The sequence below is a fragment of the Mastacembelus armatus genome, chromosome 23 (assembly GCF_900324485.2).
Source record: "Mastacembelus armatus chromosome 23, fMasArm1.2, whole genome shotgun sequence".
NCBI classification, from domain to species: Eukaryota; Metazoa; Chordata; class Actinopteri; order Synbranchiformes; family Mastacembelidae; genus Mastacembelus; species Mastacembelus armatus.
The window spans coordinates 13,587,206-13,600,882 of NC_046655.1; the positions used below are offsets into that span (position 1 = coordinate 13,587,206).

Here is a 13,677-nt window from a genome sequence, read left to right on the forward strand (position 1 = left end):
CGACCAGTAGGTGGCAAAGTCATTGCAGTAAACAACCTAATAAAATTGTCAGTAGATCTCAATGCTTGGTATTCAGAAGAGGTGTTCCTATTTTTACATGTATTAAACTCCAAGACAATACATCTTCAATAGAGGACTAGTTCTCAGACTTTGCTGAAATAAAAGTGCAACAATGTAAATAATTACTCCATTACTAGCAGGAGTCCTGCATTCACAAACCTTCATAAAAGAGAAGAATTAGCATTGAAATGTAATAAGCCAAAAGTGGAAATAACTTTAACTCTGTGGGGCCATTACAGGGGAAATGTCTCCCTGGCTAACGAGTCATGGACATCTGAGCCAAGAGGCCCCAAGTAGACATGGACTGATTTAGAAGTTCAGAAGCCAGAAAGGTTAGAAATGAGTGTTTTTTTATAAAGTCGCTATATGTTTTTTTCTCTAAAAACTAAATCTGAGTAAATATAAAGCAGGATGACACTGAAATAGTCAAGTAAAAGTAAATCAAAACTGTTCTTAAGTACAGTTCAGTAGTTGCCTCCAGTCAGGAGTGGCTGAAAAGGAGAGCACCAGCTGTTGTGGGTCAGACAAATGTAAAACCCCACAACACATATCAAATAACCCACCAAACCTGTTTTTTTTTTTACCTCCGGCCATCAGAGGCTCTGAAACACAAGCAGGATCTAATGTCAAAGGAAAAAAACTTTAGGATACACTGAACACTTCCAGAATGGTGTTTTATTTCATGTTGGGAAATGCAGGAGGGGTAGACCTCACCCTGAAGGATGGTGCAGGAGGGGTCAGGACAAGGCAGACATGGTGACAAGACAGAAGAGGTGGAGGCATACATCAGGACTGTCCCATTCTCATTTGAAACATAAAAGATTTTCCTCCCTCTTCTTTTTTTTCCCCACACTCGTACAGCAATTTGATTTTAAACATCACAGCAGCTCAATGGATTCACGCCACACACTTCAGTCCATAAAGTGTCGAGTCTTAAACTTAGGCTTCCTGACCTTTCCTCTGAGTGCGCCCCTGTAAACACAGATGCTGAGAAAATGAGATTGTTTCAGTCTTAATGAAATCTTCCTAGATACGGGTTGTTGTATTCAAAACATATCACAGGAAATTGGATTATTAATGTATGTGTGTGTGTGTGTGTCACTGTTCCCCTCACTGTGTCCGATCACACGCTGGACACAAACTGCAGAAAAAGGACTGGACAGAAATAAAAGAGCCGATTGTAAAAATAGCTCTACACTTCCTCTTCTTGCCGAACACTTTGTGTTTTGTGTGTCTTTCTACAAGGTCGGCTGAGTTCAATCTGCCATAAGGTGTGTTCAGACAGAAAGTGAAGAGATTTCTCCTGGTGTTCTTCACACGGCAGTGATGGGAAGAAACTGAGGACATTTACTCAAGCAATGCCCTTTAGTTCACTTTTTAGGTTCTTGTACTTTAATGTCCACGTCTCCTCTCTAAGCCAGAACACTTTTACTTCACTACATTTATTTTACAGCTTATTAATTCACACAAACCATATGAGCAGCTTGTAAAATGTGATGCGTGGCAGGTCCCGCACAGCCTGAATTGTGCAAAGGCAACACAGAATAAATGTGAATTCCTTTCCAAAGCTCTAACATTAATTTAAGAAAATAAAGCTAAATGGAATAAACTTTCAAGCAAAGCAATTGCTAATTTTTACACACAAATCCAAAAACCTTTTAAACTATTGTGAGCTCACCAATAGAAATGATACACTGTCTTCAAAAAGTTTTTTAAATTTTGCTTTAAACAATCAAACCTTGTAGATTAAAAATTTCTTTCAGGAGCTTGGGGGCTTTAGAATTGAATGCTCTGAAAGAGGCCTGATGAGTACTGTTATTTTCCATGCAATATTTATGTACTTACACCAGCGGACTTCTATATGCAGGGGTTTTACTGGTAAGAGACTATTGTTTCATTGTGGGTTTGCTACTTTTACTTGAGTAAAGAATACATCTTCAACCACTGATTTAAAATAAAGGCAAAATTAAGAGACACAACTTTGTGTTCAACACAGCATCTGACTCAACTCACAACTCAACACCAGCTCATCTCTCTAAGGTTCATAAAACCCAGAAATAAGTTTGAATTTTTTGCTCAAAAGAAAATGTTTTGAATTTGCACCGACCATTCACTCCACCTTTGTAAACCTGCATCTCTTCACGCCTTTGGCTTCTATCTGAACACACCTTTAGAGAATTACCGATGGATGTCATAATATTGCTCTGAAGTTACAGCCTGAAACATCCTGAGAAACTCAGACTGAAGTGTTCTGATTAAAGTGACTCGTGAGAAAACTGCAATTTTCTTCTAAAACATCTTATTAGACATTTTTATATATGACGCCAGTCACCTTTAATCCTTACAACCTTTGTTTTCCCACCCTCTGAACAACTGTGAACACTACATGATGTGGATGTCACCAGATAAACTGCAGACATTCTCGTTTCCTGACGTCAACACTGTTAGGTCCTGTTGTGTTTTAGTGGTTCTGGTACCTGAGTTTTAACAGCAATAGAGCATTGTGGGTACAGTAACATGGACGGATGGGTGATAGACAGTGGAATAAATATGAAATATCTCCACACCTGAACAGTTAAGATGTAACACAGATCCAATGATAAAAGACAATCAGACATAAATACAGTTTCTGCTCAGTGCTTGGTTAAAGCAGCATGGTTTCATCTCTAGTCCTTTTCAGGGGCTGGTTTGTTGCTCTGCTCATCTTCATCATCTTTCTCATCATCTCCAAACGTCTGCTCCTCCATGTTGATGAGTGAGTGCGAGCGTGCCGCCACCTGTGCAGCCAGAGCGGAGCTGAAGCTGAGAGCCTCCGAGCCGTGGATCTCCGTCAGTCTGTCCATCACAGAGACAGCAGTGACTTTAGGCTTCATGAAGCATTCCAGACCATTCTGGGACTGGCCCTCCTCCATGACACCGTCATACTGGTGCAGCTCAGACGCTCCTCCACCTCCTCTAGCACAGACTGAGCCTCCTCCCAACTCCCCTCCCTCTGCCTCCAAACCACAGCTGAACTCCGTCTGGGGCTCTGTGCAGAGGTCAGGACTCACCCTGTCGTCCTTTCCTTCCTGTTCGTTTCCTGCAGAACACTCCAACAGGTGATTTCCTTCTTCATCGCCCATGTCTACTGATCCCAGAGAGACTGCAGCATCTGATGGCTTTATGGTGGGGTCAGAATTCTCACTACGAGCCGAAGGCGCCACAGCAGCTGAAATAAAGGAAGAACTATATCATTCAGGGCTGGACTGATAGTGATGTGGGTTTTTGACCTTGTTCTACCATCCTGGACAAATCTACTGTGACAGATATGATGCAGTGTCTTTAATCCAGAGACTTGTCAGTAACTGGTAACACCAACTTTCTTCTTTCTATGTGGAATACTGGTTTCTGTGGGTGGACAGAAAAAGTTTGTATTTGTAAAGTATAACTGGGTACTAGCATACTGCTACTCTCTAGGCAACATTTAACCTCATTTGATTTTAACAACAATTTTACTAACAGCCTTCAGAAAGTAATTCATATTATTAAGAAAAACTAAAAAGACAAGGAGAAGTGGAAGTGTATAGGTCATCATGCATTACTGATTACCACTTTTTTTTTTTTAGAATAGTGATCGTGATTTTTTTAAATAGTTTTCAGGGTAGTGGTTCAGCAGTAAACCAGCTAAAACCAGCCTCGTTCCAACAACACCAGCGCAGACCTTGGTCATTGAAGAGCAGCTGCTTCCTCTTCATCCTCTCCCCCTCGGACGCACGGAATCCCAGAACAGCTTTGAGCTCGGACAGGACTCGGCGAGACTCCTCCCTCTCCTGGCGCTGGCGTTCCCGTTCCTCCGGTGACAACATGTCAGACCAGGATCCTCTGCCTTCACTGTCAGAGTCTGAGTCAGACACATAGACCTCCCACTCCTGGTGGAATCAAACAGGATGAGAGACTTATAAAGGCTATATATGTCACTGTGATGCGGGAAGTTCTGTGTGAACACAAGCACACAAAGGTGGACGTTTGCTCTTACCAGCTCTTCTGGCACAGGATCTCTGTCCAGAATCAAGGGGTATGATGGAGGAGGAGCAGGAATCTCGGTCACAGGAGTACCACACTGCTCCAGGCCCTCAGCATTACCTGCAGACACGGTGCAAATTTACATTACTGTCACAAAATTACCTCGACAACTTGGTCTTGGAGCACAGTCACTCTGCTGTTCTGTTTTTTGTCTATATTCTAGAGAAGCCACTTCCATCATGACTGGCAGCATCTTGATTCATAGTAAAGGAAGCAGGAAGTCTGCACAAAAAACAGACCTGCTGTGACTGTGGAGGACAGTATAATACTGAAGGGCAGGTGGCACTGTGCTGTCTGTGTTTTATAGCTTTATGACACATTTGGGACACTATCTAAGGAGAAAGGTGTTCATTAACACTTAACTTTCAAATATGTGGGAATAATTTCAGCTCAGCCCAGAGAAAACATGCTGCTGAGTTAGAGCACACACACACACACTGTAGATGTTTTACTGTTGCTATAGTTACTATGACAGCTTTAATATCAGCACAGGTCGTTTGTGTTAGTCTGACCCAGCTCACCTGGGCAGGAATTAGCCCGCCGCAGCATGCGCTCCACCTGGCTGATGGTGTCTTCCCAACAGCTAGTGCTGGCCTGCATGTGCGGCTGCAGCTGGTGCAGCCGGTCACTGAGGTCCTGGTAGCCCTCACACGTCAACTCTGGCAGCTCCTTGGAGACCATGAGTTTCTCCAGGTCATCCTCCAGGATGATCATCCTGAGAATATCAGAAGCACAAGAGGAGAAATGTTGGAGAAACAGATGCACAGTATACTGTAGCTCACTGCTGTGAAACTTTATTTGTGCTCATTTAAAATACTGCACACAGCTTCAGTGTTTCATGCCTCACTGTTCAGACAGAAATAAAGTTGTCAGTTACAAACTGAAAATGTTTTACCTGTTGGCTCTTACACTCCTGTTCCTAATACTATACGGTCTGGTGCCAATTAATCAGAGGATGGGTGAAAAGACAAGAAACACAGTGAATGCTGCTTTTATATTGTGTGTATACGTGACATCTAAATATTAGGAACATCCTCCTGATACAGTTTAGTGCCTTATTCTCAGTCCTGGGCAGAGTGGGGGTCTCACTCGCTGAGCAGGGCCTTGAGGTGCAGCTGCAGGCTTCGGATGGAGGTGTGCAGGGTGTTGAGCTCTCTGCATTTCTCCCTGGCTCGTCCGGTCCTATCAGAGCCCATCGTCCTTGGCTGAGTCTCAAAGTGTCGGTGGAAGTCGTAGCTGCGCTGCACCTCGCCGAGGCAGCTGGCCAGAGCGTGATGCAGCGGCTCGATCACCGCGCCGATGGCTTGGTGGAGCGGGAGTGGAGGAGGAGGGGAGGTTTCTCCTCTCTGTCCACCTTCTTCTGGCTCCTCTAATCGCCGTGGTGAGAGGAGAAGGGCCAGGCGGCGGAAACATTCAGAGCTCTGTCCCACCCACAGCTGGAAGAGCATCTGCAAGGGGACAAACCAACCAGCACCAGGTAAATAACTTCCTCTGTGCAGCTTTATGGAAACCTTAACACCACTAACCACTTCCTTTCTTTGGTATAACATTTTAGTTGGTGTCTTTATAGTTCAAGAACCAAACTGAGGTCTGTGCATGAACACACTTGTGCTCATCTCCCAGCTGACTTTCAGCTCTAACCACAGATGTGGATTAACATCTGATCTCACAGCAGTGAACTCACAACAATGTCCAATGCTTCTTGGGGATTTTGCATGCATGTTTGGTATGTACATTTCTCAACTTTTACTCATTTGGCCAAACAGACCAAATGAGTAAAATATCACTATAAGCAATGTATATTATCATCACTTCTGAAAAACACCTGTCTATCTGCAGCTCAGGTTCCACCCTCGGTCTTACCTTCAGGGCAGGCAGGCTGTAGTCATCTGTCAGCTCCTGGGCCTGCTCATCTCCCAGGTGCTCGATTCCCAGGCCAAGACCCAGCTCCTTCAGAGGCACCGCAGACACATAGTTGGTCACATTATCGATCTCAGAGTTCAGGGGGAACGTTGGTGGGGGTTAAGGACAGAACATATTTATGCATATTCTTCAAAAAATAAATAAATAAAGAAAAATTTAAAAAATCTGACATAAAAAAAAAAAATCAACAAACAGAAAAGCACAGTTGAGCACAGTTGTCCTGCCGCTAAAGTAGATAGACTAGGATGCTTTAAAGCTGAGAACATCTGATTGTTGGAGGAGATGCTGCTGCTTTTTTGAGATCTAACAAATTACAGAAAAGAATGGCAGGGAGTTACTTGGCAATGTGTATGTTACTTAGTCTTCCTTTCCAGGTAAAGGATATGCCTTGAGCATGTGACATGTGGCTCGACGCGAGGCTCTGAAGGCCGAGCGGAGTGCACGGTACAGGGCCTTCCTCAGTCCGATCAGCTGTTGGCCACGTGGCACTGCCCCCGGCCCCGCCCTGCTAAAGGAGCTGGCCGCACTCACCCTGTCGAGTAAACTTGACAAGTGAAATGTGATACAACTGTGGAGACGTCTCAAAGAGGCAGGGGGTCACACACACAACACTGAACATCAGTAAAGACAACACCAACAAACAAGTCACACATCAACAGCACAGGGTGTTAGAAAAAGACAAGCAGTGACAAGCTCTATGACATGCTATTAAAGAAAGGACTACACATATTCACTTTCTGATAAAAGTTAGATGGGAAGGTTAATGCCAGTGTTATATCTGTACAGTAAATATGAAACTAGAACCAGTAGCCTGTTAGCTTAACATTTTATATCTCATTTGTTTAATCCACAGAATAACTCAAGTGTAACAAGGCAAAGGTAGACATTTATGCTAAGCTAAGCTAACCAACTGCTGTAGCTTCATAGTTATCATACAGCTATGAAAACGTATTCACTCATCTAAGTAACTATTCCTTTAAATACCACCGTGACTGAGCTAAAATTCAAGAGACACACTGTACATGTTGTTAAAGCTCCAAACACAGAGACTGCAGTTCTACTGGAACATAAATAATAAAACACCAATGGACACACTACCAAGGCTAACACTCTGCCAACAAAGGAGGGGCTAAACAGAGCAGGCTTGGACCAAGCAGTGACAGTTTTGAGATAAGTCAGGTAATGAAGTCATGTTATCATTACGTGGTTGAGCGATCGTGGGTGAACATAAAACGAGCACACTTACAGGGTGAACCCTCTGGAGATGACCTCAGTCTCCTGCACAAGCCGCAGGGATTTGCGAGACATGCCTGTCAGAGTTTTGCTGTTGTGGACCAGAGTCTGGAGCTGCGTGGCTTGGGCATGGACCGCCCTTTGCATGTGGCCCTGTCTCCACAGAGTGACCCCCCTCAGCCCGACGCAGCCCAGCAGGGCCAAGCCCCATGGGGCTGCAGCCAGAGACCACAGGCCTTCAGATACAGAGCAGAGACCCAGCAGCACCGCAGCCAAGCCGACCAGCCCCGCCATGTCCCTGAGAACAAAGACCAGGATGAAATTATGACCAGTGCGTGTAATGATGATGTTGTTATTCAGGAATAGCTAAGTAAGGGTTTTGAGTCTCAGATTTTCATCACCTAAAACTTTTGTTTGCCAGAAGTATTTTTGAGGCTATAGCTTCAGTGTGTGCTGGGGTTGTATTGGAAAGTCTTATTCTCTTGTGATCCAATTAGCTTGCCTATCCACTCCATGTGCGTTCTTTCCTAACAATGTACCATAGGGAGGGCCTGGTGATGAGGCTTGGTCTGGGCAGGGTGCTCGCTCGGCTGGGTGAGCCAGAAGGCGAGGAGCCGAGTGTGAGCAGGCTTGGGTCTAACAGCTCGATCAGCTCCACATCCTCCTGCAGCAGCACATCCTGGTCCAGAATGCACCTGACTGAGTACTGGCCGAACACACAGTCCTGCAAAAAGGAAGGAAAACATGACAAAAAAAAAAACTGAGTACAAAAATCTCTTTTAGAATAAAACAGAGTAAAGTTTCCTGTCTGTTTCCTGTTAAACCTACCAACTGCTGCTCCAGTTTACGAGATGTTGCTGCCTGTTGAATCGAGCTCCATCTGCACAAAACCTCAGCCAGTCTCCATAATCGTCCTCCCTGCAAATCATTCACAGGGGAAAGGTTATAAATCAGTCAGTTAAGTAAAGGCTCCATTCCAGTTTCATGCCCTGATACAGCCCCAGTGGATCAGCTGAGTTGAAACATATTCCAGATCAAAATACTACATGATTCACCAGCAAGGAATCACACAACAAGTGTGCACAAATACACGCTGATGGTCAAAAGGGGTATCCCAGGAGACAAGTGCTTTCAGGCAACAACAATAAGTGTAATGTGAGTGTGTACAACACTGCCAGGTCTTATACAGCACCACTGTGGCAAAACAAAAAACACACAACACACACACAAAAAAAAAAAACAACTGCAGAGTTTCTACTGTGGAATTACAACTGACTGTTTACATTTTCAGCATCAATAAAACTCAAACTCTTAAAGCACATTGTTCTCAGACAGAAAGGAAGCCTTCTTGTAGTTCTAACATGTAAACACATTTGTATATCTTTCACTGGCGACACTAAACAAAAACACATTTCTGTTTTATTTCTTGGTTCCTAGGATTCTGTGTGTTCCCAGCTTTAGGGACCCCGGTGTAAATGGCCTGAGACTTTCAATTCACCAGAAACATTCTCATTTTAAAGTGCACTGATATTTAGTTGCAGCACAAACCTCAGGCTTTTCAACATTTGCAGGCTTTTCTTACAAGTGCTAAGAACTCAGAAATTTCTATGTTGTGCAACACTTGATAATGAATAGGATCTACTATTCACTAATCTTAGAGCAGTCTCAGAGTTTTGTGGCATGACTGAAATGCCTTGTTAAAACCATGGGATGCTGTTTGTGTATGGATTCTTTTTCGGTTCAGACCTGTGGAAACCAGCATCCTAACCTCTTCTATCTTTCTGCAGGCGATTGATCCAGACTGGGCAGCCTGCATGCTGACCCTTTTCTGTGGGTCAAAGCACAGTTAGTGTAGAGGCAGCAGATGTATTGATTAATGATTGGAGACTGGGCATTCATGCAATACTGATCATCAGTCCTCTCCAATGGTCTGTCAATGCATGCTCAAAGTAGGCCACAACTTTGTCTGGTCTTCTCTCCAGAATTCACTAATCCTACTCATTCCCACACAGACGATGTAAACCTTATACAGATGAACACACGGGTCTATACTGTCAATACAGCCTGTAGCCAGCAGAGTCATCAGTATTCTGCTCAACCCTCCAGCTTCCAGACCCTACACTGATTCCCACTGACACAATGTACACTCAGCACAGACAACCATCCACAATAGTGCATGCATTTGTGCAACAAATGTGCAACTAGGTGCATTTGCCTAGTTTATTTATTTTGCCTAGTTTATTCATAATTTTTTGCAACTAGCAATTATTTTCAATCCTTATTAATCTGAAAATTATTTTTTCCAAATAATGGAACAGCTTAGTCTATAAAAGCTCCAAAGTAAAGCAAATTGCCTTGCATATTTTTCCTATAAATCTTTGGGTTTCCTGTTTTGTCCGACCAACAGTTCAAAACACAAAGACAGTCAGTTTAACATCATACACAACAAAGAAAAAGCAACCGGTTTATTCACTGACTGATTAAAAAGCTGTTCTCCAATTTACACTTATGATCACCTATTTGCTTAAGCGATATAAAGCACAATTTAGAGGAGAATAAAAGTGCATAGAACAGTACATAGGTACATAGAACAAAATGTACATAGAATGGTCTAGAGTTATACAGGGTTATAGAACAAAAAGTACATAGAACAAAACCAGGCAAATGTGGTTACATAACTTCATGACATTTAACACTGTAATACACTAAACAGAGGTGTGTTTTATCTAAGTGTCTAAGTGATGCCTGCCTGTGTGAGACACACCTCTAACTTTCAGGCCTATTTATTTAGGAAAATTCATCTCAACTCCATTTCCTAGATCTTCAGTTCATAATGACACAGCTCCACAAATCCTGGGATTACATTTAAAGTCCTTTACTGGAGGTCAGGGCACATTTGCACATACCGCGCCGGCCATAGATCAACCATGTAAGACACCAACTATATAATATCACAAGTTACCATTTAATTTTACTGATAATGAAAATTAAACTATAGTCTGTCTACATAAACTAGGTGTTTTGGCTCTAACCTTATCTGGACAACAGGAAACGGGTAACTGAGGGACGACCCAAAGCTTTCCTGTCTCAACCAACTCCCTCATCCTCCTTAACTCCTTAGAACAACAATGTACCCCAGAGGAAGCATGACATGTACGGAAACTTCCTGAATGGAGCGGACACAACGCCGCTTCCCGTCGCAAAAGGAGGGGAAGACCAAGGAGAAGTCGAGTCATGTGATCCCGAGCTTCACAAGACAAGTTCTCCTGTCCAACTGAATCACAGATCGACTCAAACTACAGTCGTCAACTGTTAGATTAAAGCAAGCACCTTTAAAGGTGTATGGTTCGAATCCTCGAGCTGAAGTGCAAATACATCCATTAAAGACGTACTGTACATACACATGTTATTTCAGCAAAATGCATACACAGTTTGAAAGAGGAGGCTCACACAGGCAGGAATAATGTCAGAGAGAAAGCAGTGTGTGGTCTCCGTAATCACATTTGGGCACTCTCTTCTAAAATTGGAACAACAGCAGGAAAGAGAAGCAGGAGAGGGATGGGTTTTCTTACAAAAAACGACTCTGCTGTGTTTGATTACACAGTAAAAAACATGCAACACGAACTACCTGAGTGTGTGTGTGGAGAGCCGTACTTTCCATGTCTGTCTCAGTGGCTGACCCAAGTGAAGCACATGAATAAGTGCACATTTGTCTGTGTGTGTGCCTGTATGTGTCAGTGTTTATAGTCAATAGTTAAATTAATTACTTTCTGTCTCACTGCACTGTCAAATAGTGACAAATACATGCAGATGCACACGTGCACACACACAAGTGCACAACAATAATGAGTTACAGACCAGGCTGCTCCATCTCTGTCAGTCAGAATCTGATCCAAAAAAATTTTAGGTGCTTATTTTATTGCCCCAATTAATCCATGAAAGGCTGGTCCCTAAATGCCAGAAAATAGTAATAAAAACATTCCCAAAAATATCATATTTACCCAGAATCCTTGTAGTATTCATCAAATGTCTTGTTTTTTAACTATAACTACATAGATATTGGTCACTGGTCTAATAAAACCCATGTCAACAGAAATTATCAGGGATAATCACAATGATACTCAAAAATACCTAATTAGTGGCTCTAAACACAACATTCGCTGATCAAATTTTCTGGTTGATGTTTTGATTGGTGGCTGATGATGGCTGGATGCACACCAGGTTTTATGTTTGTCTGTGCTCTAACTAATTCACACTGTGTCATTGAAGCTTGCCTAGTATCTGCTGCTGTGTCATGAGTTTTATTATGTTGTATGTTCATGTTTGTGCATTTCACCTGGCCGCAAATTTGCCCTGGGGATAAATTAAATCGGAGATATGAGAGATGCAAATAGATTGATTTATTAGTTAAATTAACTTGTTGATCAGCTGAAGAAAAAGATCATTGTTAGACCAGAAAAGAAAGGCATGTGTGATCATTGTGTCTATGATGAGGGAACCTACTAAAGTTTTCTCTGGATTTTCATCGGGACAGGCGAGGTCTCCCTCTGGTCCGCCATAATCCTCTTCTTGTGATGCTGTTGGACATGCCTCGAAGTCTGTGTGCCCTAGATCATGCAGGTACTGGAAAAGAGGGGAGTTCTGCAAACAGAAAAGACAGGCAGACTGAGCAGCAGCTAAGGAATAACAGATTAGAAGGAGGTGGGAATGTAAAAAATGTGAAAGGGAGAAAATATTCTGATTGGGCCATCAGTCTGAGGTGAGATGAGCTCACACTTTTCCTGCTTTTGTCCTAATTTTTCCCAGTGGCTTTGGTAATTGAAGAGAAAGCATCACTGACACACTGAGCTGGTCTGTTTTCCTTTATCAGATGAAGTTCTGTCTCCACCCTCAACCCCAGCTCCTCTCTTTCCTCCATGCTGCTTGCTGTTCTGTTCTGGGATGAATGCTGTCAAGCCAAAGTCCCCTCACATGTAAATGTACAAATAAACTCATTTCAGGGCTTTCTTTTAAGCTTCTCTGTGCACCCAGCATATTATACCCCTGCATGGAAGCTGGACTTTACCTGTAAAAACATGTTGTCATGTCACAGGCCCAGTTTCGTTTTTGAAAAAAGAAAGCTCTGAACCAAACCCCCTATGGCAGAAGCAGAGAGGGACTCAAGAGATGCCTGAACCAGCTGCTGATCCTCTAGATCTAGATCCTCACTTTGACCATCTGTTTACTATAAACCACCAGCCATCATAACACACTGTGCCTGTCAATCACACCATTAAATGTTACTCACATGCATTGTCACACGAAGTCACAGCTCATGTTGTCACCGTCCAGGAGCAGCTAGCGTTACGTCTGTAACGTTACGTCTTTACTCAGAACCGACGCATTGGGTCTGGTCATCCCCACCCCAACACCAACAACAATGCGCTCACTGGCTCGGCTCAGCCAGTCTCCTGAGCACAAAAGCTCCTTAGCAGAATCGCGGTTCGCAAACAGCCAAATATGCGGATTTGTTTGGGATTGTCAGTGCATGAGAACCGGACAAGCAGCCGCTTATGTACAGCTAGCACGTCTAACTGCTAGCTTTCTAAGCTAGCTCTCGTTAATGAGTCGTGTCTCAGAACTCGGGCGGTATGACAAAGCATTAGATACAAGTTTCAGTAAAGAAGAGCAGCACATGTACAAACCTCAAATACCACATCTTCGTCAAACTCCTCAGTCATTGCTCTCCGCCATCTATACGCAGCCCGCTCTGCATTCTCAATTTGTAGGCAACAGTGGTGACGAACACCCGTTGAGAAGTTGGTGTTAGCGTTAGCTGTTTGCTAAAGTTGGCACAAAACTACAGATCCCATAATGCTCGTCGTTTACCACCACTTCCTCGCGGGTAACCAGCAAAAGCGCTCGTGCTAGTTAGAACGCCTCAAGTGGTCGCGAGAGACAAGCGTTGGGAAAGCGGGAAACACCAAGCATATCACCGGAAATGACCTTCAAAATATAAATACTATTTGTTTTTACTGCGACGTGAATAGGAAATACCGCACTCGGTATCTATTATCTATTTTCATTTACAAAAATACACAGTTAAACACATTTCTTCTCACTGTTGTGCTTTACTTAATGCTCTAACTGAAAAGGAGTGTCTTCAACAATTTTTAAAGCAGAAGAGATTTGTCAATTAGTAGATTCGTTGATTGACAATACTCTGCAACTATTTTGATAATTTATTAATCTTTTCAGTTATTTATTAAGAAATAAATGTTATTCTCTGTTCCCAGTTTGACATGAAATGATGTCCTATTTTTCTTTCTTTCTTTCTTTCTTTCTTTCTTTCTTTCTTTCTTTCTTTCTTTCTTTCCTTATCACATGTCAATATAAACTACTTTTTTGGACTGTGGATCC

The 13,677-nt window shown here is 42.9% G+C and overlaps 1 protein-coding gene across 3 annotated transcripts; it reads right to left on the reverse strand.

Moving 5' to 3' along the window:
* Positions 1-713: 713 nt before the first annotated feature.
* vezt (vezatin, adherens junctions transmembrane protein) lies at positions 714-13,119 on the reverse strand. Of its 3 annotated transcripts, none has more exons than XM_026326886.1 (12): positions 12,963-13,119; positions 11,782-11,919; positions 8,107-8,196; positions 7,818-8,002; positions 7,292-7,576; positions 6,431-6,577; positions 5,986-6,133; positions 5,212-5,570; positions 4,644-4,837; positions 4,076-4,182; positions 3,761-3,968; positions 714-3,268 (listed from the first exon to the last, which is right to left on the reverse strand). In XM_026326886.1, exons 1-12 carry the CDS (start codon positions 12,996-12,998, stop codon positions 2,727-2,729), a joined length of 2,439 nt encoding a protein of 812 aa, XP_026182671.1. In that variant the 5' UTR covers positions 12,999-13,119; the 3' UTR covers positions 714-2,726. The 3 variants fall into 3 exon arrangements, with proteins under 3 accessions (XP_026182671.1, XP_026182670.1, XP_026182672.1); XM_026326885.1 differs by having other exon boundaries at positions 6,431-6,589; XM_026326887.1 differs by lacking the exons at positions 8,107-8,196; positions 11,782-11,919; positions 12,963-13,119 and having other exon boundaries at positions 6,431-6,589; positions 7,680-7,818.
* Between the last annotated feature and the right edge of the window lie 558 nt (positions 13,120-13,677).

Excerpts from the sequence above, each read along its gene's own strand:
- vezt (XM_026326885.1), bottom strand. The coding sequence starts at position 12,998 with ATGACTGAGGAGTTTGACGAAGATGTGGTATTTGAG. Across the intron at positions 8,197-11,781 it reads AAAATCCAGAGAAAACTTTA|GGAGGACGATTATGGAGACT; the intron begins GTAGGTTCCCTC and ends AATGATTTGCAG. Across the intron at positions 3,269-3,760 it reads GCTGCTCTTCAATGACCAAG|CTGCTGTGGCGCCTTCGGCT; the intron begins GTCTGCGCTGGT and ends CCTTTATTTCAG.